Here is a 26445-nt window from a genome sequence, read left to right as displayed (position 1 = left end):
AGCAGAAAAGCATTCCAACTATTTTTAGGGGTTTTCCAAGCATAGCAGCTCATGCTGTGCAATCAGACAGATGCTACCTTGACAATATCAAGGACTTCTTTGCTCTAAGACTGTCAGACCATTTGTCTGAGTCCTGAGAAGCCTCACTGTGAACAAAGTGAGTCTGGGTAATTTATACTTGCCAGGTATGCAACTCCTCCCTTTTTTAATCTTAAAACATGGGTTCAAGTTATGCAAGTGACCAACACATACTGCAAATTTTATTTTTATTTCCTTATTACAGAAACTAAATTAGCATATGCCTACATCTTAATTAAAACAATTTCACCACTGCAGAAAAAGAGCATTCTTTTTACTCTCTAAAGCACACCTGTGAACACAGAACAAATTGTAATTCAGTACATAAAAGCTTCTTGGTGCACCTTTCACTGCAGTTTCTGTATTAGTTCTGTTTAAAAAATCATTACACCTTAGGTATTTATATATGCTTCCATTAAGCTTTGCGTCTTCTACCCTAATGCAATTCACTTGTAGAAATCAGTTAAGAAGCTAAATCAAAAAGGCCCCTTAAGTTTGCTTTATTTACATATACAATGGCTGAATTGAAATAGTTTACAGTCACTCCCCGCACCAGCTTCCAATTCAAAGGATTAGTGCATTCCAAAATTTCTCTTTAAACTGCTTTCTAGAGGGGATCAAGTTGTCCATAACTTCAGCTATGTAGGTAACCCCAGCCGCCTACATAAATTACCTTATAGAAAATAAACATGCTGACAGAAATATTTATAATTAACGAAATGATAAAATGGAAAACTCAATCTTCAGGAAGAATAGACAGAAGTTTGGTTTTGTTTTGCAGTCATTGTCGACTATGGGAACAGCAACAATATGGGAGAAGAGCAGTCAAGCAGGCTGAAGTCCAGAGCAGGTGTCTCTGGTTGTGAAAAGAGCTGTATGTCCAGCTCTCATTTCCTCCTCTCTTGTGATACATCTCCCGTTACTACTTTTTTGTGAAATCATTGGGCAGATTTCTGAACTGAGACAGAATATAGCTTATTTCAGAGGGGAAGAAAATACCTGTGCATCTGCAGGCAGGCTGACTTGCATTATCTGAATAAAGACAGATCTGTTCCTCCAAGTTTTACAGTTTACAAGTGGATGCAGGTTTTGTGGCAACTAAGAAACTGTTCTCAGATTACCAGCTGGGACTCACATATATTTGTCTGTTCTTATATACTTTCAAAACCCAAAAGGAAAAAGTATCTGTGATTCAGGTAGATCCAGAAGGATTTTTTTTTTCTTACACAATAAGGTAAATTACTTAGCACATTCCAGGTTAAAAAAATTACAGTAAACATTCAGTAACTGGAATGCATATAATATACAAGTACCATTACATTTACAAAGCTGTTCATGACAATTTTTCTTTCTATATTAAGCATTAAAAAGTTACAAGCTAATTCACAATAACCTTAGTTACAATGTTATTAAAATACATTGATGTTAATCATAAAAATATTTTACTATTTACATGTATATTGTATAAATGTTAACAATAAGAATATGCCTATTTTAGGATGCCTTAAATGAACATTTAGGCAGATTGGCCCATTTTATAGTGCAGTATCCCTGTTTTGGTCTTCACACCATGAAACTGTACCAGATTCACAGTATCTTTGCTAGTGCTTTGCTAAAAGGCTTAATCTTTTTATTATTTAAGAAGCATTCATTCATTCACTGATTACAAAGAGTCAGTTTTGTTTCCACTTTGTTTCTTATTAAATCCTACCCCCAATAGTTCAGGACATTCTGCCTGGCCTTGAGCGATTTGGTTGCATTTCCACATAAGGCTGTAATTAATTTCATCAGTTATCACACTGTCTTGCTTGTAGTCCGGATGCTGTGCAATGAATTCCCTCATCCATCGAGCAACTGTCATTAATTCTCCTGTGGGCAAAAAGAAATTAAAATTTCACAGTTTATACATCTAATTTAACAGTAGAACACCTGTATGTTCTGTGTCCTATATATACGATTAATGAGTAGCCCATGCTTTCATAAGAAACACATTCCTATACTTTTTGGTTTTTAAATGTGGCTAAACTGCAGGCACAATTAAGCTGGCATATCCCTGATGGTCTAAAAGCCACTTATCTGGTGCAGTTTTCCAGCTTTCAGATGTTTCAATGACATAATGCAGAGAGAAGTAGCAACTGGAACAGGTGCTACCAACAGATTGAATAGCAAAAGGTCTTAAACACTTCATTTAACAGAGAATCTGGCTGAGATGAATCAACAGACACCTCTGCACTACTACATTTATATAAAGTAAGTCTGTAGTTGAGCCATCCAACTGAGCTGCTAATTTTGATCAGTCAACCTTGGCTTACTATTCTTTCTCCCTCTGCCAGGTACTCTAGCAAAAAATAGGCTGGTTCTGAATTATACTGACTTCTGGTTTGTATACAGTGCCTCTGCTTCACTCCCCAGTTCTTGGGTTGGTCAGCAGGTACCTAAGGGTCCCCAGCACCTCTATACAAGGTCATTGGATGACAAACACTACTTGCAGGAGACTGGTATCCCCATGAAGTAGCAGCTGGGGGCTGGCTGGACCAGTGTCCAGGCTGATGAATCTTGCTCCTGAATGCAGCATGCGCAAGCAAACCTTAACTACTACAAGTTTAAGGTAACACTAACAGTTAAGTCATTAAGATGGGCTGATGGGATGCACAAAGAGCGTGGCTAGTTACTGGAACATCAGCTTCACTGTGAGAGTGGAAACAGTCAAGGGCTTCCAGTACAGAAGTCTTTGGTTTAAGCATATTATAAAAAGCAAGAGGAATCAAGTTAGAGAAAGCATGAAGGAAAACAAATAAAAAGTAAAAAGAATCCAACACTATTTAAAAATATCCTAGCAGTGGTTTTGAACAGATGTACAAAAAGATAAATCCGAAAAATTGCAGAAAGTACCGGAAAGAACAGCAGAATTAAAAAGGTTACTAGAAATCAAAATGCGGTTCAAAAACCAGAAGTAATGTTTTAAAGGAATGAGGCCAAAGTTTACACTTCTACGTAAGTGGGCAGGAAAAAAATTACTTAAGAGGCTTTATTTGTTGAAGGCACTAAAAGCTCAACATGAAACTTTCTGACACCAACAAGAAGCAGGGGGCCTGCAAGAAAGTCAGTGGAGTCAGGAGATGAGTGAAGCTTCAAAAGAGACGTGTTTGAAGTGCAAGCCTTGCAGGCATCAGTGCTGGAGGAGCCAGGGAGTGTCCAGTGCACACCAACACAGACCCCTAGTGGCCAGGCAGCCCAGGCACTCCCTATCCCTGCAGAACCCTGCACACCTTCACTGGGAGCACAGCCTGCAGCTCTCAAAAGTACCACTGACTGACAAAAGGTGTGATACACCTTCCAGGCAAAGAGAGGCAGAGGGACTAAGTTCCGGAGCAACCGTATACTGGAGAAGTCTGCACAATTATGAATGCTGATGGCAAGTGAGTAGATAAACATGATCCTACAGCACAGGAACTAGAAGGCATATGATGGAATAACTGTGATGAGCATTTAAACATTAAAATCTACAGAATTACTTTTTTTCAAAAAGCATATAATAGAATTGTGTAATTTCTTAATGTATGACTTCAGGGGGACTAAAAGTGTATCTGCTTCAAGAAAGGTAAGGTAAAGATCATGGAAATCTGTGAATGCTCATCAAGTTCTGTAATTACCACGCTGAGGGCAGCCATGAGAGCACATGGACAAGAACAACTTGATGCTGCTACCTCAGTACTGCTTTCATTAATATTTGGTACTGGTCAGCAGCTGCTGCTGGCCTAGCAAATCTGTAGTCTCACTTGAGTGGTGGCAGTCACACACCAGCTATACAAAGACCAGGAGGGTAATTATCTTGCTGTGCTGCAGGAAGGTGGTGACTGAAGCTCAAATGAATTATGCTGGGGCAAGGTTACAGCCACAGCAGCTAAGGTGTCAGTGATCTTAACTCATGAGTGCTGTGTTCACCATTTGAGAAATCTGAAAAATGGCCACTCTTTGTGGATATGACTCATACTAAACAGGCTACAGATCAGGAACATTTAAGATCAAGAGTAAACTGGAATAATCCAAAGCTCACAACTGAGAAACATTGTGGCAAAGTAATACAATACCTAATGGTTTTTTATTCTGTGAATTCTAGCTTTTAAGAAGCCTCATTTAAAAGTCATTTCAGTTCATAAGAGCTGAACTATAAACCTACACTCTTATCTACCTCGCTTTCACAGCTTTTAGCTCTGTGTAAATACAGGAGCTGACTTTTGCAATGCCCGAAACTTTGCACTAGGTAGCAAAGCTTTTCTTTGGTGGGGAACACCTGCAGCTGGGGTTGGACCCAGGTCACTAGGCCTTAGGAAAAAGACCCTGCTGGAGTTATTAATTCCTTGTTTTCTCAAGACCATTTCTCTGAAGGAAAAAACCCAAACCCACAGTCAAGGGAGTGTTTAAAAACATGTAACCATTCTGAAGAACTGCTAAATTAGTGAATTGCCAAATCAGATAAAATCCCGATTTCCACCTCAGCTTTAGAAAAGTCTTTACCCTAGAAACTTCTACAGCAATTTTCAAGAATTAAAAAGGAATGCAACACTTTAGTTTAAAACTCAGGATGGGGAGGAAGAAAAAAAAAATTCTTGACTTATGAGGCTAAAATTAACCATCTAGCTGAACTATTATTTACATCAATGCAGTTAAGCACACAGTTCTGAATTAAGTTTAGTCTGCATCTTTCACTCATTATACTGCTGCATATTAAAAAGAAACATAAACAAACACTCATTATAACCTGTCTTGAAAAACACTGCAATGTGGGAAAAACAGTGGAAGAGCCTGCTCTGCTCTGCCTTGTAGTTCTGCTACTTATGGAAGGACTTGTCAGTGAGCTAAAGTCTAGGTCCCATGATCTAGCAGACCTGAGTTTAGACTTATGAATGCTTTGGAGGAGTAAGCTTTGGAGTCACACCAGTAATATCAGGCAAACTATCAGACCCAGCCTCAAATACTCTTACAATACTCAACTGACAGGGCAAAGTGGACTATGTATGTGTATGTTTAGACTACTACAAAATGGACAATACAGCAGCAAAAAGTGTTGAAAAGCAAAATTGAGGACTTTATACTACCATCTAAACCATAATTGTTACTCTATCAGTTATTCCTAATTTAAGTTCTAAAATGGATCACTAAACATTAAAAATCAAAAGTAGACAGGACAAGATTTAAACCAGAGAACGCACTCCAGTCCTTCGCTCTAATGATTCAACAGCTAACGAGATACCCACAGCTCCCATCAGTCTTATCCAACTGGAGGTCAAAAAATGCCAAGAAAGTCAATGTCCAAAAATGTCAAACATACCAGAAGCTCTCTTTTTAATAAGCTTCAGATAGTTTAGGATGGTGCATCTTGTGTCCACATCCACTTCCATGTTTTCAAGATAGGAATTCAAAATAGGGATCAAACCAGGAAAGACTCCTTCCTGTGTAAGAGAACAGAATAAGCATAAATCACACTCAGTCTGGTTTATAGGAGGGTAGAATAGAATGTATTCCAGGCAGAAGAGGCTATGACCTTCCCATTGATAATTGTATCAATGCTCATTAAGGTGTACTCTTCTGTGTCGGTGCCTGTTCCATTCTGGGCAGAGCCACATCCATCCACAACAGCATTTCCACCTTCATGTGTGACAAAAGGAAAAATGGTTAAAAGGCAAGAAATGTGCTAAACATCCATAACAATGTTAGTCATATTACTTGATGTGATACCTTTGCATATATCTTTTCTGAAGTAGAACATTCCCTGTCGTACAGCATCTCTTTTCTGGGCCACCTTCATGTTTTCATCCACCTGGCAAAAAAAGTGTTTCAAAGATCAGTGACATTTTAGAAAAGTAGGATTCTACCAAACTGTCACAATTGGGTTTTATAAGTTGAAACATCTACTGTATTTCTTACTATTTCATCACACAAGGTCAAGCTGTGAAGCGAAGGTTTATTTAATTGTTCAGGGTCCAGGACAAACCCAGGAATAGATGACGTTTTATTAAACTGGGTCTCCAGCAGAATAGGTAATGGTATCATGTTAGAACATGCTATGCTAATTTAGATTTGGATGAAAACACAGGAACAGTTATGATTAACAGTTTGCATCCCTTCTGGCAGACTTCTTTGCATATTTAGATGAAATTTAAATAAGTACGGAAGAAGAAATTTTCAATTTTCCTAGCCATGATTTGCTGCTTTTATTAACAAAATCATCATTGTCTTTAGAAGAATTATCACTGCATTAAACAAACCTTCAGAAACATCATTCAAATAAGTTTGTACAGGAGTTGTATCTTTTCCATTCCCAAACACCTGTTAGATATTTAAACTCAGATTGCTAGCAAAAAAATTGTAAATTTCAGGCTTCTCGAAAGTCCTCCAAATTACAACGTTTGCTCTGCAAATGACATAAGCATCGCTCTTGTCTTTCTGGATGGAAGATTTTGTCCAAGTTCTTTGGTTTGTGTTCTCAGGGAATTAACATCATACAGCTTTTGGACATCAGCTTTACCATACTCTCTTCAGAAAAGCAGATATCATTTGCTGAATTCTTTGTCTGATCTTTAACTAAAGGCTATGCAAAATCTTCACTTCTTACCTTTCAAAGCTGTTTTCAGTTAATTTTATATTATGAAACCTATTTACACAACAGGTTGTTTTGAAAGTTTGAAAGAACTCCGGTCTCAGCTGATGAGTGTTCAACCCCATTCAATCAGACAGCCAAGATTAGTGTGAGATTAGCCCCATAACCCCCTATTATTTTACTTAAAAGAGACAGGCTTACCAATGGTTGTGCAATTCTGTGTTGCATTACCTGCCAAATTGCTTGGCAAGCTCAAGTAATTTTAAGCCCCTCAGCCCTCCAATTCTGTTCAGGTTATTTCAGCACCTGATCTCTTACTCACTCTTAACTGCTAGTTAAAAATTTGCTGCTTTTGAGACACTCAAATAACAGTGTAATTATGTAATCTAAGGGCAAAACTGCTGCATTATTTATGCAGTCTGAACTCCCTGATATCTCCTTTTAGAAGTCATACCAAATCATACCATGTATGTATGGTATGATTACTGTAAATTTACAACTTCAGTATTTTTCTCCATTGTAATTAAAAAACCCTATGAAAAGCCACAGGATACTATGGCAATGCTGGATTTTCCAGCATAGTATCAAAAGCCCTCCTGCCCTACAAGATCTTTTTTAAAGTTACCTATAACATCACAGGAACATCCATCCCAAAAGACATTTTTTTGGTCAAGTGCCTCAGAAAGAGGACATGCAAGGACAGTTTCACACAAAACAATTCAGCAATTGTGAGGGAAAGATTAAGGAAAAAATACGTTTTTCATGGCTTGTCTGTCTCAAGACAAGTCACAGTTGTGATCAGAATCAGCAGTATTTTTTTATTTTGACTTCCACAGGTTATTTCCCCCTCTGCATGTAAAATAGGGGCAACATACCCTTTCCCAGCTGCAAAACAGCCTTGTGACAATGGTATTTCTCAACACTTCTGCAGCAGTTAGACACTGCTAGGCATCACAGAAATTCCTACAGCATTTGCCTATGTTTAATTCCATGAGACAGCAGTAAAGTATTTACTTTAATACTATAGAGTTTAAATTAATTCAAAGTACTGGTACAGATGAAAACTGACTGGAAGATAAAAATGACTGTTCTGTAAGTGGACAAATATTATTTCCTAGCTTTCAGGGGATAAAAATAACACTTGATGCATAACATTTAGCTCTAACAGATCTGATCTTTCACACCTACCTTGGACAAAGGAATGAGAAAATCCAGTTTATATGACAGAATCACTCTGGTTAGCAATACCACAAACACAACATATGCAGAGTTTTCAAAGTCTGTTAACTGGACCTAGACATGAAAGGAGTAAGATTCCATTACTTTAGAGGGAACAAGGACTCATGCAAGGACAGTCTGGAACAGTTTGACTCGGATGTTCATGTTGCCACTTGTGCTCACACACACTGTACTTGCCCAGGGGTGATGCACACGCGCCATCACCAGCAGTGACTTCCAGCGCTCAATGCACGCACACGCTTCAACAAACTCAACCCTGCAATTTGATGCAAAGCACACTTGTGTTTCAAGAGACTAATAACCTGCACCTTCAGGCTCTCTGTCTAATTACAGAAGTACAGTAGCTTTTAAATTTCTACTTTAAAAGGATTAAATTCAGAGAGCTTAGAAACAGACAGCTACAGAATAAAAGCACTTCTGAAAAAAGTAAACCGTGACACTGGAATTGTTCAGTACCAGGAAATGTACTGGAGAAATACAGTCTCTAGAAGCTAAATAGGGCTTTGTTTAGTGCTGCTTTAATACAAGCCTAATTCCTTTCCCCATCACCCCAAATCCATTAGCATGCGTTGATGTGCTGCAGTGGATTCTCCTGTCAGTTACATTCCCACAGTCCGTGTCTGATTAAATACTGCTGTCCACTTCACTTGCATCTAGCAAATCAAAGGAGAGAAAACACAGCACAAGTAATAGGAGTTTGATACTGGATGGCAGAATGCCTGGTACTGTTCCACTTAAAAGGAAATGTGCTCTTGTACATACTGATGTCTTCCTTACCTCCATAGGTCTGAATTCCACTCTCCATCCAATATCTGAATTTGGAGGTGGTGGCTTAAATCTCATCGTCTGCCAGTTTGTAGACTGAATATTCTGCAAAGCACATGAAATAATCTGTCACAATTGAGATACACATAATTCTATAATATAATTGTAGAAAAATAAGCAGATAACTAGAGTCCTAGTCTTTTCTGTGGAACAGTGTAGCAGGTTAGAAAAGCGGTTCCAAAGTAAGTGCTGTAACTTCCTAAAGCTCACAGTACAACTACCCATCCTAGGAGCAAATATGTTCTACTTTCTCTTGCTGTTTTGGTTGAGTATTATGCACAAGACACTAAGGGACTGGCATGCAGCTGACTTTACTTTTTCATGAGGGGCTGACCCATCCTGAACTAAAAAGGCCTAATATTACCACAGCTATTACCTCATAAATCTGTAAAAGAGAGATTTCTACATAAATAAAATACAAACCAGTTTTTAGGAAGCCTTAAAAATGGATGGTTCCCCTTAACATTTATATACATAGTTATAATTTAGGCTCTTCATATTTTATTTGGTTTAAAGTATAAGCCATTACCTTCTAAATAGAAGATAAAATGAATAAATGAATGTGCTTATAACTGCGAAGTTATATGCTAAAAAACTGGCTGAAGTGAAAAATTAATGAAAAAATTCTTAGCTAATACAGCCATCCTCCAATTATGTAGTATTATAAAAATAAGCAATTATATATTTATATATATATTAAATTCCTCTATAGCAGACATAACCTCAAAATGGTCGGATTCATTTGCATCATCTAGATGTATTTTCTCCTCAAACAAAGTCAATGGGTCTCGAATGAACAAGTGTGCAATATGCTGTGCCAAAAGGTGGTCAATACCTACAAAATGAAAATGCAAACAAACAATTCACACATATCAAAACAGGCTCTAGGAAATTATTTTTTTTACAAGACTGAAAATATCTAACACTGCAATGCTACCTCAACCCACCACATCCTGTTAAAGCAATGACTTCAGGAAGGAAGGAAATGATTAAAAAGAGAATAAAACCCAAACCCAAACAGGTTCTTGTTTGGAAATGGCAGCTGAATATTGGTAGTGGCTGCCATTCTTCCTGTTTCCTGATGCATTCTGTGCCATGTTTCCTAAAGCAGTTCAGCTCTCCGTAAAAATAAAACATGAATTCCAGCAAGAGAAACTCAGTTTGATGCATTAGGGACAGTTTCTGTTAAAAGTAAATCCTTTTTTAAAAGCTCTCAAGACCACTCTGCACAGATACTTCCCAAGTAGGAGTCACTCTGAGGGCTGCACAATGTTTGTAACAAACAAGAATAAAAATATAAAATATCCCCACACACTGCAAACATAATTCTTAACCTGCTCATAATGAAGCAAACACTTACCTTCCTTTATTAGGTGCTCGTAGATATCTTTGTCTATTGTCAAATCAATGTCATTGTATTTCTCACCACATTCAGATAGATAACTGTCTATGGAATCATATCTGGATTTACTGATTCTATAATGGCTGTTCTTCAGTGGCTATATAATTTAAGAATACAATATTTTAACAGCTTGTTAACAATGTTACCTAAGTTTTGCTCACTAATGACACGTTGAGAATTATTATCCTATTTAAAAAACCCTACAACCTCAATTAAAATTATTAAAAGCCTGAGTCTTAAATAGGCTCAATATAAAGTGATTCTGGAATTACAATTATTTTGTTTGCAGACACATATCTGAGCAAAAATCAGTCATCACACATTGACTAGAATTCTCTAGAAGCAGAAATGTTTTCCTGATGTAATACACCATTACCCCAAGCACCTGGAAAGCATTAAACACATACCAGTTTCACCATGCGCACACTGCTAGAGATGCCCTTAAAATAGGTAGTTCAAGAAATATTTCAAGTAAATTTTAAGAAGTATTTATTTTAAGTAATTTTTTAAGTGCCTTGAATGGAAATTCCTGCTTAGAGAAACTCTACAAGTTCTGACATCTGGCTCTCTTGATTTAGCTCTAGTTCATACTACCTGCTAATTAACCTAGTGCAATTTTTGAATTTTGGGCTCAAGCATAAATTAGAAAGTTTCATCACGGAGGCCCTTTTCAGCCAGATGTGGAAGACTGGGATTCCATACCTAATTAAAAATATGCATTTGTTAACACAAACTGACCAACCAAGGTGAGTGTTAACACCATCTCTCCTGTATTTACCACAAAGACAATCACATTCTCTCATCAGGGATTCTGATGAGCACAAGCAGAATTTGATACTAAAGGAGATTTAACTTTTTTGCCTGAAAAAACCCAGACACCTACTACATAACACAGCTTACCTCTAGCCCTCTCTCCTCCCGCGTTCGATCATCCACGGAAGCCGAGATCACTCCCCAGCGACAGTCAATGTCAGACACGTAGCCTCTGTAGAAGGGAGATGCAGCACTCAACGCCATCTAAAATGAAACAACCTGATATCAAGACAAAGGACAGGCCAAGAAACCAAAAGCAAAATACAACCCCACTGGAAAGGGATTCAGAGGAAACTGAAGTACATATAATTCATTTAATATGTATTTCATAGCAGAAATATCTCAACTGCTACCTCAAAAAAATGCCTGGGTCAAAGGTTAGCATTCCTGAAGTGGCATCTGACATTCCAAATATTTACCTCTACAGATCAGCATTTAAGGAACACAAAAATGACACAAGCAGAAGCACTTTTGAGAGAAATCAGCACGTATTCTGCTTGCTCACTTCCAAAGTTGACCCGGCAATCATTTTATTTTGTTTATTTTTGTTTAGCCAAGCACCTTAGTAACACAGCTGGAATATATCTCATTCAGGGCAGGATCTACTCATCATCCAGACCAGACAGACACTTTATTTTCATAACTACTGTTACAAACAGTTGTTTATTACAAAATGCTTATAAAATATTTAAACTTAACCTGAAACCCTCTGTAACACCAGAGGGTTTTCAACACCAGTTGAAAAACTAAAAATTATTTTAAGGAGCAAGCTTGCCTTATTTTCATGAGAAACTGCCCACATCTATTTCTAAAACTATTCAACAAGTCTCATGTATGTGGGAATGACAGCAGAAGGGAAGAAACAGACACAAGGGCCAAGAAGGAACAGGTATTATCTGTTTTGTGGTGTCATCTGCACATTGAATAGTTAATATGACTCATGTGACAACCTAGAAAGAGCCTTCTCCCTGAGTACCCAATTTCTGAGCTTGCAATTTGGGTAATTTTTTTAATATATAGTGGGTTTTGCCACTAAGAAAGAGTTCATCTGACAGATGTTCACTACTTACCACAATGGGACAAATTGTAGCTAGCTGATCATAGAGATACCTTGCTTCAGAAATGCTGCAAGCTTGAAATGTTACCTGTTGGAAGATGTACAGTTGCTATCAAATTTCTATAATCATACAACAGTCTTCCTAGATTTAAAATAAAGTCTATAATAAAATTATTTACATACTAAAAGCTTTTGTTTCTTTTGTTAGGTTTTTTTTTGTGTGGGTTTTCCCCCCAAGTCTTGGACACATTTCTGCCCCACTTATCAGTAGCATTTATATTACAAGCTTCTTTCCATGCCATTTCCATGTTCATGAAAAGATTTCAGACCATAATGCTTCTACAGTGAGGCTGAATATATAAACACTTGCCAGAATCAAAGAAAGCTGAGTTAACATCTAGAGTACACATGGGTGAATAATGCACCTTCAGGAAGTAAGCCAGGAACCTACTTACTTAGAACAACAGTCAGACTCTATTGTAGATTTAACATTTGCTTTATGTGACGCTAATCCTGTTTTAAAGAACATTTCAAGATGCCTTTGATCCTGAAAAACTGTGGGGAAAAAAAGAATATCTGTGTGTCTACTGTAACTTTCATTAAAAAAAAAACAAAACAAAACAAAAAAACCCTCCAGATTTTTCTATATTAGAGGACAGAACCCAGCAAAAAAATAGAAAAGAAAAATTATTTGCAGAAGGCATTAATGCTTTGGAAGCCCTGCCACAGATAGGCCACTGGAATATGTAACTCCTTTGTAATATTTTTGTGAAATTTACTCAGAGCAGTATCAAACAGAAGACACATTTATAGTAGCAGACCTTACCCTCTGGACTTTGCAAACCAACACTTTATGAATTTTAAAACTGCAGAGTGATCAGTCTCCAAACTCCCTTTGTCTTAGCAGTTCATGTATTCACAGATCAGAGGAAAACTTAGATGGGAATGTACCCCTATACCACTATTGTAACATTATACAACAAGCTTCAGCTCCCAATCAACATCTCTGCTCGCTGTCTTGAAGAATTCCAGTTGACACAGGCTTTCCTCTTCCAAGGATATTAATTAGAGCATCCCACAAAACACTAATATTCTTCTCAGCTTGCCACTAAACCAAATTGCACCTCAAGTAAGATTTTAAAAAACAACCAACAAATCCCTCCAAAACTCCTGAATTCACAGGTGCCTCAGTGATGGATTTTTTGGGGGGATGTTGATGATGGTGATAAAGGGGAAATATGGGATTTGTCTGTGTTTGTTTTGTCTTTTTAAATCTTCATCGAATATTCATGAAAACATCCCAAATTAGAAAACAGCTGTGCTGTGGAGAAATATTCCTTCTATGTTATCCTTCAAGTGGCTTGTTTTGTTTTTTCAGAAAAAAACAAAGGAAACAAACAAAAATCCAGTTGGGTTAAAAGACAAGATTAATTATCTTGCAGAAAAGCAGGCAAGTATGATTTTTCATCACTTATTTTGGACATTCAGCACTAGGGAGCCAGCCTTTAAGTGGGGTGGGTTGACAGGATACCCACACTCTTTCCCCAGACAGTGAAACTGGCCTCCCCTTTCCTTTTATGTTTATTCCAAATCACATTAAATCTGATACTCAACATGGTTTCTAGACAAATGTCCCATTACAGAGGAAAAGGGCACGGCTGTCTTCTCCAGAAGGCCTACAGGCACTGCCAATGCAGGCCATCCCAGCCCAAGCTCATCAGGACATTATTTTTACCTCAGGAAATTCATCAAGTTGTCGCTCGGTGTGGAGTACTAAAAAAAGGAACAAAAACCAAACCAACAAGACCACCCCCCAAACACAAAAGGAAGCATATATACTACAAACTACCTTAAAAAAATGGTGGGTCATGCATGTTTTCTTCTAGTCAGTTATCAGGAATTATCAGTTAATACAGAAGCAGCTGCCAGCCTTGTTTTCATTCTCCCTTTGATAATAACTACCAAATTTGAATTTGGCCACTGATTACCAGAATGTAGTAATAAAACGTAGCAGTATGCAGTAGTAAAACAGTACTCCTTTCAAAAGGAATTTAATAATGTTTTTAAAGTTCATACAATGACTGAATAAGGCAGGATTTCTTTTATTGGTCTTAAATAAGAGAGATGGTATAAAACAAACCATGGCAAACCAACACCTCGTAAAACCATACAGTATTATGTACACTTTACTATCTCATCAGATTAGCTTTAGTTTGCCCTAGTGACAAGAAACTGTATGTAGCACCTGTCAGGAACTTTTATTTATACAGCTTTTCTAGTTTTGCAAGCTGAAAGGGAGTGCTTTTTATGAGGTTTTCTGTCCCTGCTATGAAACAAGAAGAGCCTGGAGAATTTCCTTTAATCCCATAGAGAGTTAACACTAGCCTCTTCCTAGCTCTGCTTCCAAGACTGTAGTGGCAACAGGCACATTTTATCAAGACTCAAATAAACCATGATTACCTAAGGTGTTAGTGCTCAGCATCAGAGAAATATTTAAAGCAAACAGAAAATGAAAGGATTAAAGCACTCTTAATATTCAGCACCTGGATTTAAAGGGAAGATACTGTGAGACAGGAATAACTCAGGCAAATCACCAAAAACATATAAAGTGGGCATGGTCTAAAGAGAGAAAACAGAATCAAAAATATCTCTCAGCACACAGTCAGAAAGACTACTACCCACATGGATTTGGTAGGTTTGTGGTACAAGCAGTGAGGAAACAACTCCTTAGCAGATAGATAAAAATATTTAAGAATGAGAAACTTTGTAGGAGTTCATGATAGGAGTTTGTCAATGAATTAAAATTTTACAAAAACAGAAAGCTACTTATTTTTAAAAATATTCCCACAACCTCTTGCCACTCCCCGCTTTTGCAGTTCTAAGGGTGCAGAAGAAGAAGAACACCCAAAATGAGTAACTAAAAAACCTCTCCCATTTCTACAAGACAGCTCAGTTTTCATCTCCACAGTGTCCTCTGGTCATGCCTCAAGTGGAAGATGACCTTTCACACTTTGGAAAGTGCTGGAGTTTGAGAAGCAGGTGCTTGATCAAATGTGGCTTGACAAATTCAAGAAACCCTCTCAGCAAGTCATCCAATTACATTTGAATATTAGCAGAAAAAAACCCATAACACGCAAGCAAATAAACCTGGTATACTGGATTGACCCTGGCTGAATGCCAGATATCCACCAAAGCCATCATTCCTCTCTTTTCCTGGACAAGGAAGAGAAAATGTAACAGAAGGATCAAGGATCAAGGTAAGGCCAGGGAGAGATCACAGAATCAATTAGGTTGGAAATGACCTCTGAGATTACTGAGTCCAGTCTATGACTGAACACCACCTTGTCAATTAGACTGTGGCACTGAGTGCACATCCAATATTTCCTTAAACACCTCCAGGCACAGTGACTCCGCCACCTCCCAGGGCAGCCCATTCCAATAATCACCCCTTCTGTGAAGAACTTCTTCCTTATTTCCAACCTGAACCTCCCTTGGTGCAGCTTGAAGCCATTTCCTCTTGTCCTGGCACTGGTTGCCCTGACAGAAGAGGCCGACACCAACCTTGCTACAGCCTCTTTTCAGGCAGCTGTAGACAGCAATGAGGTCTTCCCTGAGCCTCCTTTTCTCCAGGCTGAACACCCCCAGCTCCCTCAGCTGCTCCTCACAGGACTCGTGCCCCAGACCCTTCCCCAGCTCCGCTGCCCTTCCCTGGACTCGCTCCAGCCCCTCAGTGTCTTTCTCACAGTGAGGGGCCCAGAACTGGACACAGCACTCCAGGTGTGGCCTCAGCAGTGCCCAGTACAGGGGGACAATCACTGGTCCTGGTCCTGCTGGCCACACTACTGCTGACACAGGCCAGGATGTCACTGCCTTCCTGGCCACCTGGGCACACGCTGGCTCATGTTCAGCTGGATGTCAACCAGCATCCCCAAGTTCTCTTCCACCAGGCAGCTTTCCAGGCTCTTTCCCCACCCTGTAGCTCTGCATGGGGCTGTGGTGGCCAAAGTGCAGGACCCAGCACTTTGTCTTACTGGATCACGTACAATTGGCCTTGTCCCATTGATCCAGCCTGTCCAGGACCCTCTGCAGAGCCTCCTACCCTCCAGCAGACCAGCACTGACCCAACTTGGTGTGTTGGAGATCACTCACCAGTAACTGTCACAGGAAAACAGGCCTACCTTGGAGAAATTAATTGAATTTATTACAAGTCAAATCAGAGTAGAATTATGAGAAATAAAACCCAAACCTTAAAATCCACTTCACTCCCAAATTCTCTACTTCCTCCCCTCCCAGTAGAGCAAGAGAATTGAGGAATGAAGGCTGTGGTCAGTTCATCATGCATGTCTGTGCTGCTCCTTTCCCTTCAGGGAAACTGAGGGAAACTCCTCACACTCTTGCTTCAGTATGGGGTCCCTTCCATGGGACAGTCCTCCAATAAACATGTTCACTGCTCCAACATGAGTCTTTGTCCTGGCATCAGCAGGGATAATTAATTTAGTTCCCAGTGGCTGGGTGCAATTCTGTGTTTTGGATTCAGTATGGAAATAATGTTGATAACACACTCATGTTTTAGTTCTTGCTGAGCAAGGCTTACTCTAAATTAAGGACTTCTCAGTTTCCCACGCTCTGCCAGCGAGCAGGTGCACAAGAAGCCAGGAGGGAGCACAGCTGGGACCTGAATTGGCAAAAAGGAAATCCCATACCATATGGCATCACGCTCAGTACATAAACTGGGAGTGTTGGTTGGGAGGGGCCAATTGCTGCTCGGGGACAGGCTGAGCATTTGTCAGCAGGTTGTGAGCAATTGTACTGCTGAGCACCACTTTCTTCTTGAGTTTTACTCCCCCACTCTCTAATTTTAATTTCCATTATTATTATATTTTATTTCAATTATTAAGAAGTTTTTATCTCAACCCACAAGCTTCACCTTTTTCTGATTTGCCTCCTCATCCCACCAGAAGCAAGGGGGTATACTTGTGTGTGAGGGAGCAACAGCATGGTACTCATTTGCTGTCTGGGTTTAAACCACAACAGCCCTTCCCATGGGCTACACTTAACTGCTCCAGCATGGGTCCCTTCTCACAGGGTTCAGTCTTTCAGGAACTGACTGCTCCATCATGGGTACTCCATGGGGTGACAGGTCCTGCCTCCTTCATGCATCCACCTGTTTTGGTGGGGGGTCCTCCAAGGGCTGCAGGTGGACGGACGTCTGCTCCAATGCCAACCTCCTGCCTCACCACAATATTCACTGCAGGCTCCAAGGGAATCTCAGTTCTGTCACCTTGACCACCTCCTCCCCCTGCTTCTTCACCAACCTTGGTGCCTGTAGAGCTGTTCCTCTTACATATTCTCATTCCTATCTTCATTTGCAGTGTCACTGCACAGTTTTTCCCCTCCTTCTTATTGTACTTATCTCAGAGGTGCTACCACTGTCACTGCTGGGCTCAGTCTTGGCCAGTGGTGGGTCTGTCTTGGAGCCAGCTGGCATTGGCTCTGTTGGAGATGGGAGAAGCTTCCTTCTCATGGGAGAAGCACCTTCTCATAGCAGCCATCCCTGCAGCTCCTCTGCTAGAAAAACCTGGCCACAAAATCCACTATACTTGGATTTTAAGACTAGAATACTAGATACACCACTTGTTCTTTTATCTCCCCTTTTGCCACACTGATGTACAACACATCAGTTGGAGAAAGTGAAAGTAGACATAATACAAGTCTTGAAAAGGGAAGTGTTTAGAAAAGTCAATATGCAAGAACATCTTGAAAGCAGATGCATTTTACCTGGAGACAACAGTTTCCCATTCCAAAACCCATAGCATCCATATATATGTAGTCCGGCTTAGCTGCCTTTGCTGCTTCCCCATCATCATTAGGAAATGTTTCAATGAAAGGTGATGGCGTGTTCTTATCCTTAAATACTGTGTGGAAAATACAGGCACTCATTAACTCAGAGCATGAGACTAAACAATTATTTTGAAAAAGAACCAAGATAAGACTGAATTTACTCACGTGGTACATTTATCACAACCTTCTCTCCCCTTCGGTGTCGAATATTTCTGGTCAGTGTACTAGGACAAAAGAAGAAGTTTTTTGAATTACATGGAATTTTCTCTTTATGCAAATATATTTGCAGCTACTTTCTCAACAATTTTTAGGATTTCAGAATGTCAACTTTTTATTTATTTTGAGCACTCTCCTTCAGGATGCTTCTCTTCCTAGTTTTAAGATAGACTGTAAAAGATACAACACTGAATTTTTCTTCACTAAAGTCAGTCTTATTTTGATGGACTTCACAGTACAATACTGATAAAAGAGTCAGAAGCAAAAGGCTACAGACCCAAAGAATCCAAGGCCAAACTAAAAGGTATGCTTAGTTTTTAAACAGAATAATTTTCCTTGTCCAAAGTCTCCCGTCACGGTGAGAAGTACATCATCCATTTCAGAGTAACTAGGGCAAGCTACTGAGTACAGAGATGTCACTGTGACATACCTAAGTGGGAGCTGGATTAACTGTGATGGAAGCATTTAGGTACAGGATTTCAAACTAGAAACAATTTTGCAGTAGCAAAATCAACATTTTTTGCCCCATAATAGTGTCAATTATTATATAAAGTTCCTTTTACTTAACAATTAATTTTCAAGACACTTTGAAAAGAAAATACAAGTCATCACAACTATTTCTGTGCAAGTCCTTGTGATATCTGCAGCAACCAGCTACAGAGCTCTCTATTCCAGTAATGTAAAGAATTTGCAAATATATCTATGATATTTAGGTAGAGACAAAATATTCAAGTTCTCAAATTTCCCAAATAGTCTTACCTAAATCTAGGATGTTTATTGATGGCTTCATCTGGAAAAAAGAGGGATTTTGAAGCTCCTCCTTCTACTGGTGTTGGCTGATATTCTGGCAGTGTAAACCCAGGGCACCCTAACCTGTGTAACAGAACAATGAGATCCAAGCTGTAATGAAAACAGACTGTGATTTTAGAACGGTCAGATGATCAGAGATTAGGATTCCAGTAGACAACCAGCCAACAACCACCTTCCACAGTGGTTAACACAGCTTTTTTTTTTTTAAAGAAACCCCACTAGTCTATCATTAGACAGAAAACATGGACATTTTCAGCGGCTGAAGCAGGAAACTTCAGTACTATGTGGGGTACACACACATTTTAGTGTGCTAGTGCTTGTTATTAATACTGACATGCAGCTGCATTATGTGCTTCAGCGTTTATCTCAAGGATTCAGGTCAACTGCCGAAGTAATTTATCCAGCCCTACTTCTAAAATATATGCTTAACGAATTCTGTAAGAATTAGAGGTAGTTTCAAGTGGTACACACATCCTAAGTCTTATAGCACTTCTAGAGCTCTGAAAACCCTTATGAGACAGGTGTCATAAGCAAATAAAAATTGCAGCTATTAGGTGTAAAATGCTGAGAGATATGCCAGCTAATCAGAATACAGCCCTCCCCTTTGAGAAACTCCATTTTAAGTTTCAGAGTCACCTGAAACAAGAACAAGCTCTCAGTACAGCTGAGACAAAGGAACATTTGACAAGACTGAGGTAAAGCATCAGATTAGTTTCTCCATGTTGTACAGTAAAAGGGGCAAAGATTGTGTTGAAAGGTTCTAGTATTTGGATGGTTAAAAAAAGTTAGCTGATAAAATTACAAACAAACTAGTCAAGACATCAGAAAACACATTTCTGAGAATATTATTTATGTTCAATATTGTTTCTTCTTCCTGGTTTCAGTAAGTTGTCCTACAGCTTTTAAAGCCAGCTTCACTTACCTAAGTGCTACATTGTAAACTGCATCCCTGGAGTCCTCAAGAAAGAAAGCAACTTTCTGGTAGAGCAGTGAGTGCTCACAGATTTAAGAACTACGGACACTCATTTAGTATTTAAGCTAGAATTTTTTAATATTTAAGCATTTTCAAATTGTTCACTTTTAACTGAATTATTGTAATTTGAATAAGCTTACTTCTTTACCTTTCTTCCATCAGCACTCTAACAAATTTTTTTGTCTTTTCAAATGCACAGATTTTATTATATACATGTGTACATGCTCAGATGCACACAGTCATATGTACATATTATTGTAGAGACGATGTGGCAAAAAACTTCAACCCCATGAAGCCTCAGAAATACATGCTAGCAAGAGTCCAGTCAAACCAACAAGGACTTGAATGGCAAGATAGCAAAAGGCAGAAATAATAAACTAAATTAGGGTAGCCTAGGGAGAGCAATCTCTAAGGAATGAAAGTATGTTTGGAATGACCCATAAGTCATAAACAAACCACATTTTATTTACTAGCTTTCACTGAAGTTCAATGTACTACTCCTACAGTGATGTAAAAAGTATTTATCTGTCTCTACAAGGGATGAAGAACCCCTCTACCTTTATTCCCTGAAGGACCGGGTCCAAAAAGTTTGCATGTAAAACTTATTAAATGACATAATGTACCTGTAAGGTCGCAGGGGAAAAAAACCCAATTCTCTAATACAGTGACAACTACTTAACCACTGTCCACTGTTTTAAATAAACTTTTATTACATCTAGTATAACTCTAATAAAGTGAAAGTGAATTTTGTTAACAGAGTGTTCTTAAAACAGCATTTGTGGGGCATTATGCAGATATTTTGGCACCACTGCTGCTAAGGCATATTTTGTATTGTTCCTCCTCTCAGCAAGCATCTTGGGCTATTGCATTCTGTATTACACAAGAAACTAGCCAGTAAGGGCAGCCATTTCTCTTCTACTGCAGAGCAACTTTTTTACCATTATAAGCATAACTATATCTTCATTCACCTCTCTGACCAGGCTAGTTAGAACAAATGTAATAAACCTCTGCCTAGAATTATATTGCAAAGGAATGTCACAAAATACAGCTTCTCCTAGATAATGAAGTTCATCCTAAATTTAATTTCTCCAATAATTCCTTTACAACAGCAGAAAGGATGAAATCTATCCTTTGTAAGGGTATTATTAACCCAGGAGAGATGCTCTCCTTTCTAGATTCAGTAAGTAGAGTATTGTATAATAGATGTATTAAGTTTGGGTGCCCCAAACTACCAGAAGCTTGCACGTACTTTAGTGAAAAAGTAGTATTAGAAATAGATGAGGTTAGCCATGTTTTGCAAAACTGCTACTTATAAAGATCACAGTTTGCAAAAAGGTAAAGAGAAATACTACTCTAGACTTAACACTTTATGTTACAAATATTCAATATTCTCTCCTAATACAAATTTATCACAGGTTAGAAGGAACCTAAAAATGTAAAAGATGCTTATTTGCTTGTCTCGTTGCAATAAAAATTTTAGGAAACATGAGTGGAACATCAAGCTAAACTATTTTAATCAAATCATATTTTTCGCTATTTCATTGAACAGTTTAGCTATATACAATAAGTAGAAAAAGTGTAAAAGGAGAACAGGAAACATAGCATTACACTTCAACAACCATCTCACCTTGGAAATGATGTCACTGTGCAAACAGCCTCATTTTCTTTGAGTACAGAAGCAGCCTCTTGCCGTCTTTTCCTCATGTTGTCTTGAACAGTATTGAATTCAGACATGGTTCCTCCATATGGCTGTCCAGGTGTTCCTTCAATCATGTAACTTCCATATTCTGGTCTCCAGAGTGTTGGGTGACTATAATAAAATAAGAAGCACATTTAAATATTTCTGCAACTTCAAAAAAGATGAATTATTTGTAAGAATTTCAGAAATTAATACCACTTGCAAGAAAAGTCTCCTATATTTGAATATTTGACAAAGGAACACAGTGTACCTTCCAATGTATCTAACCATAAGGAAGTGGTGAAAAGAAAGCAAGGTGCAGTTTGGCAGTAATAGTGCTGCTGTGTAATACAATAAGCAGATTTGCCTTCACCAAATTGCAGTCATCCTTAGCATCTGTCTCAAACTTTTTTTCTTGGGATTTTAACCAGAACCAGAAAATATAGATCACTGCTGCTTTTCCACAGGAAAGGATAAGGAAAAACTTCCCTGCATTCTTACATCTACACTTCTAGTTCTTCCAAAAATGCAAGAGTGCTCCTACAGACAACAGGCTTCCCCTATACAGCCCTCACTTGCTCCTGTAGTCAAGAGATACAGGAGCAAGCACACATGCACATGGACTTTATGGTACATAGATTACTGCATACACACAGGCACATCAGAGCAAGACAAACTGCAGCTTCTGTGGGCTCACCATTACATCCTCCTTTATTTCAAAGCATAATACAAAAAGTGCATGGACTGCCTGCAAGTGTGCTCAAAATTTTTCACTTCCTGAACCCCAGATTTATCTGATAATATAAGTACTTGTGGTTTACAGTTTTACCAATAGCAGACTTGAATGATAAACCAGGTTAACAAAATTTTGCACAGTATTATAACAGGAGAATAAAAAAAATAGAAACTGGAAACATCTACTCACTTGGGGTTTACCTTCTCCCCTTTGTCTTGCAGTGTTTGAACAACTTCTTCACCACAGAGTACCAAACGCACTTTCTTATTTTCATGGTCAAATTTTACCAACATATATTCCACCTTGTAAATAACAAAAACAAAACAAACAATTATACAGTAAGGTTTTCTTCAGACACAAACACACTGGCATGCAATTTCAAGCATCAAGTGAAAAAAAAAAAGATACGTCACACTGAACTTTACGAAGGTTCAAAAACATTACTAATTACATGCAGTAAGCAGTACTGGCAAAGATGGCTGCAGGCTTATTTCATCTTGAATAAGGACTCGAAATTCCTTGACATTTTGTTCCCTCCATTTCTAGTTGGAGACAATGAATTTGTACTTGCCTCCACATTATTTCTAGAAAGAAAGAATTAAAACACCATGCAAGCTATATGCAACCCACAAACATTTCACTGTCATCCCATCAGTTACAGTCTCTCCTGCTGACAAACAAAAAAACCAAGTTATTTTACAAGACATCCATTTACACCCACAACTTGTTGGAGCTACTAAAGACTAGCACTGTGTGTCATTTACACCACGGAAAGCCCACAGCTGTTGGTGACAGCATCAGTCCTGTCATTATTACACTTCAGCTCTTGGCATAGCACAGTGTTTTTCACCCCTGCCTGATTCAGCTTTGCTGCCGCATTTTCTTCTCCTCCTGCCCAGCAGCATATCTCGTCCCCAGAGCTCTTCCCCTGTCCCTGCACCAAGCTACAACCCTAGATCCAGCAAGCCACTCATGACAGCTGCATCCAGCACTTCATAGTATGTTCCCCTAATAGACGTTACCTGAACGCAGCCAAACCTGGAACACCCTCATTTCAAACTTCCTGATCTCCATGCACACTTGCAGTCAAATAAAGACTCCTGTAAAGACTTTTAGAATGCTACCCAGCACAGCAACCCAACAAGCAACCCAACAGCTGCTTGGACCCTTTAACACTTGCGGGTACGCTCTATTCGCTAATACCTCTAGGTCAGAGGATGCTTAGCAATGTTCTGGGAAGTGTAAAAGACAAGCCAGCCCCCAAGTGCAATGTAAGTACAATGTGCCTACCATGAAAAAACAGAAGTCACCCATGGAAATGCACTACCAGGGTACTGGCTTTCAAACCCCAGCTGAACCAGTGGTGAGAGACAGTGCCTTTTATTGGAGTCTCTCAAACCACTGCCTCCAAGATTTCAAAAAATCATCTAATTCAAACATCAACTTACAGTTAAAAATTCAGATTGCAGTTTCACAGCTAGAAGTGTCAGAGGTGCACTGAGCTCCTCAGTTCCATTTTCCAACACTGTCTAGAGCCACATCCCTCTGTATTTAACAAATGTGACTGCTCCAGTCCCAGATTCACACAAGATGCTCATGCTATTGCAGCATAACAACTCATGGAATTTCTATTTTGTGCAGAAGTCTGATGAAAATAGGTAAGCAACTTGCCAAAAGACAGTGAACTTGTGCCATGTTTAACAGCACACTGTAAGTAGATTTGTAGTCTTCATGTTCTTTGGTTGCTTCAGTCTCCATGCAAGAGTTATTGCTACTGTGACAAAAAAGATAATCCTTAGTTGGGATTTGTGATTAAATTACAAGCAGTATTACCCAAGAGTGCCTGTAATTCTACAGAATCTGATCAGAGAAACTCTGGAGGGACTCATCCAGCAATTATACACATTTGCTGCATGTTTTCTAAGATCAAATTTTAATCTCCTGAAGAAAAAAATAATGATTTCCAGTTTCTGTGCAGATCACACTTTCTTGCATGGTATATTTTATCAATTCTGTGTATTATGCCACAATAATCTACTTGAGATAACTATAGACTATAGTCAATCAGAACACAGTTGAGCACTGATTTAATTATTGCCCAGCACTAGTCTCTCCAGGGTCACTTGACCTTGAATATTGCAAAGAAAAAGGGACTCCAGTTTCCTACCACATTCACCATCATCTGCTTTGTAAAAGTATCATTCTCACTAGGAGCTGGCCTAATGTAGAGCAGCTATACGAGTCCACAGGTGTGAGTCATTCAGACGGACACAGAATGGGCATCAACCTCGCCACATGCCTGGCTTCTCCACACACTGCCTGTGGGAGTGGGGGCAGAAGGGAGAGCACAGGAACTGCAGCTGCTGTTGAGAGACCCAAAGTTGTCCACCTTTACATGAGTATGCTACTGTGATCAGCCTCCTGTCCTAGAAATCCCTCTCCAAATGTAGCTGTAATGAGCTGATGGGGAGAAGACTGTATTTCTCTATAAACCAAACTGCAAGTTTAATAAAAAAGGCAAAAGTGTAAAGAAACACTAAGTCAAGAAGGCAAACCCAAAGAAATCAAAGTGTTTCATATTTCAAATACAGTAGTGAATATACTTCATTTAAGTGTCTAGCTTTAGAAACAACTATTACTTTTGCCTCCAGAAACATTGACTAAATCTTCAAAGCTGTGTTAACACACAGATGATCTGCCATTAATTTTAATGAGAAAAGAAAATACTTCAGACAGCTGCCAACAGTTCCAAGAAACCCACAGAGTATCTTGACAACAGAGGGACTGACTGAATGGGCATCCTTAAAGAATGTAATTTAAGCTCATCAAAAGATTTAGCCTACAGCTACAAAGAAAGAAACAAATTCAGAGTTCACACATTTTTACATTCAACTTCAGGTCATCATTCACAGACTCCTCACATGTTTTTTATCCACAACAAAGTTCGGAGAAATGCAGCCAAGCTGAGAGAAACAGCACGCCTGGCAGAGATTCCAGTCCAAAGGCCAAATATGAGGGATTTCACCCAACATCCATAATTCGTTGTTTTGCTGAGCTCTTTAGAGTTCACTTTTCTCTATAATTTTAACTAGGCTTCTTAGCAAGAAGCAAAACACACATCAGGTCAAACTCCTGATGCAGATGTCTGACCAGCAGCCTTGCTTAGAGCCAGCGAGGACAACGTACCCTGTCATGGCCACTTTGGACCCAAGTTTCCAGTCAGTGCTCTCACTGTGCAGCAAACCCTACACACCTCTGTCTTCTGGCTTGGCACACGCTGCAAGGCTCCTGAGCACAAGATGTGGCATCCCAGCTCCTCCCTGCTGACAGACAATGCTCCACACAACTTCAGTGGATGAATCTCTCTGACCACCCCTGGTCTGCCTGGCTCACAGAAGTTCTGTGGTACCTTACCAGGCAAAGAACAACAGTTTGGCTAGCAAGGTTACAAAGCGAAAGTTGAAAGTCCAACCCCTTGCCCCGTTCCAACACAGAGCAAGCCTAAAACAAATTACTGTTTGCAGTTAAACACATTAAAAAAACAAATACAATCTTAGTTAAAGCAAATACTTGAAGTATCAGAACTACTTATGAGCCAACACAAGGAAAACCTGCTCTTTAGAGGCTTCGTTCCTCTTAATTACTGGCTTGCAATACAACTGCATCTACAGAGTACTTCCACGCCAGCTCCGCTCCACTCCATTACCGAATCTTCTCAAGAAGCACCATGCTCCATTAGCTTGCTAGCACCCAGAATGGTGCTACTTCACTCATTACGACCTTTTTGCACAGTTGGCTACCAAAAAAATTTTAGGCTTTTGAAAATTCTTTGATATTGCCTCTGTAAATACAAGTGAGACCTTGAAGCCTCTCAGCTGCAGAGAACCACAACCACTCTCCATTCATTAAGTGAAACAGTTGTGCTGGGCTTGTCTGGAGGCAAAATGAAAGATGACAGCTCTCTGTAAATGGGTAAGCATGTCTGAAATTTTTTGAATGCCTGAGTTATTTGACTATAATTACACATACTGTTTCTGCATAAGGAGTGCTTCTTAAAAATTCTTAAAATTCTGTTATCAGAAACAACCCGTTAGCAGTAATTCTAAGGAACAAGGAGAACCGAAGTTGCCATCTATGCCACACTGTTGTCCCAAATGTGGGCTTGTTGCCCAGTGT

The 26445-nt window shown here is 39.1% G+C and overlaps 1 protein-coding gene across 2 annotated transcripts in view; it reads right to left on the bottom strand.

The window, feature by feature from the left end:
- Positions 1 to 238: 238 nt before the first annotated feature.
- GCLC (glutamate-cysteine ligase catalytic subunit) overlaps positions 239 to 26445 on the bottom strand; it is a 36382-nt gene continuing 10175 nt past the window's right edge. Inside the window, exons 2-16 of one of the 2 annotated variants that reach the window (XM_005518101.3) lie at positions 22459 to 22571; positions 21483 to 21665; positions 18832 to 18945; positions 18022 to 18080; positions 17794 to 17930; positions 12029 to 12103; positions 11046 to 11162; positions 10104 to 10242; positions 9466 to 9578; positions 8696 to 8788; positions 7868 to 7972; positions 5818 to 5899; positions 5624 to 5727; positions 5411 to 5531; positions 239 to 1947 (exon numbers count right to left, since the gene is read on the bottom strand). In XM_005518101.3, the coding sequence (XP_005518158.1) occupies positions 1742 to 1947; positions 5411 to 5531; positions 5624 to 5727; positions 5818 to 5899; positions 7868 to 7972; positions 8696 to 8788; positions 9466 to 9578; positions 10104 to 10242; positions 11046 to 11162; positions 12029 to 12103; positions 17794 to 17930; positions 18022 to 18080; positions 18832 to 18945; positions 21483 to 21665; positions 22459 to 22571 (1761 nt within the window). In that variant the 3' untranslated portion in view covers positions 239 to 1741. The remainder of the gene's footprint in view (positions 1948 to 5410; positions 5532 to 5623; positions 5728 to 5817; positions 5900 to 7867; positions 7973 to 8695; positions 8789 to 9465; positions 9579 to 10103; positions 10243 to 11045; positions 11163 to 12028; positions 12104 to 17793; positions 17931 to 18021; positions 18081 to 18831; positions 18946 to 21482; positions 21666 to 22458; positions 22572 to 26445) is intronic. The other variant, XM_014263583.2, reaches the window with a different exon arrangement.

This window comes from Pseudopodoces humilis, chromosome 3 (genome assembly GCF_049639895.1).
Source record: "Pseudopodoces humilis isolate 2021_Gansu_Grassland_sample_001 chromosome 3, ASM4963989v1, whole genome shotgun sequence".
Lineage (NCBI taxonomy): Eukaryota > Metazoa > Chordata > Aves > Passeriformes > Paridae > Pseudopodoces > Pseudopodoces humilis.
Note: the sequence above shows the minus strand (reverse complement) of the source record. Positions and strands in the feature narration are given on the sequence as shown.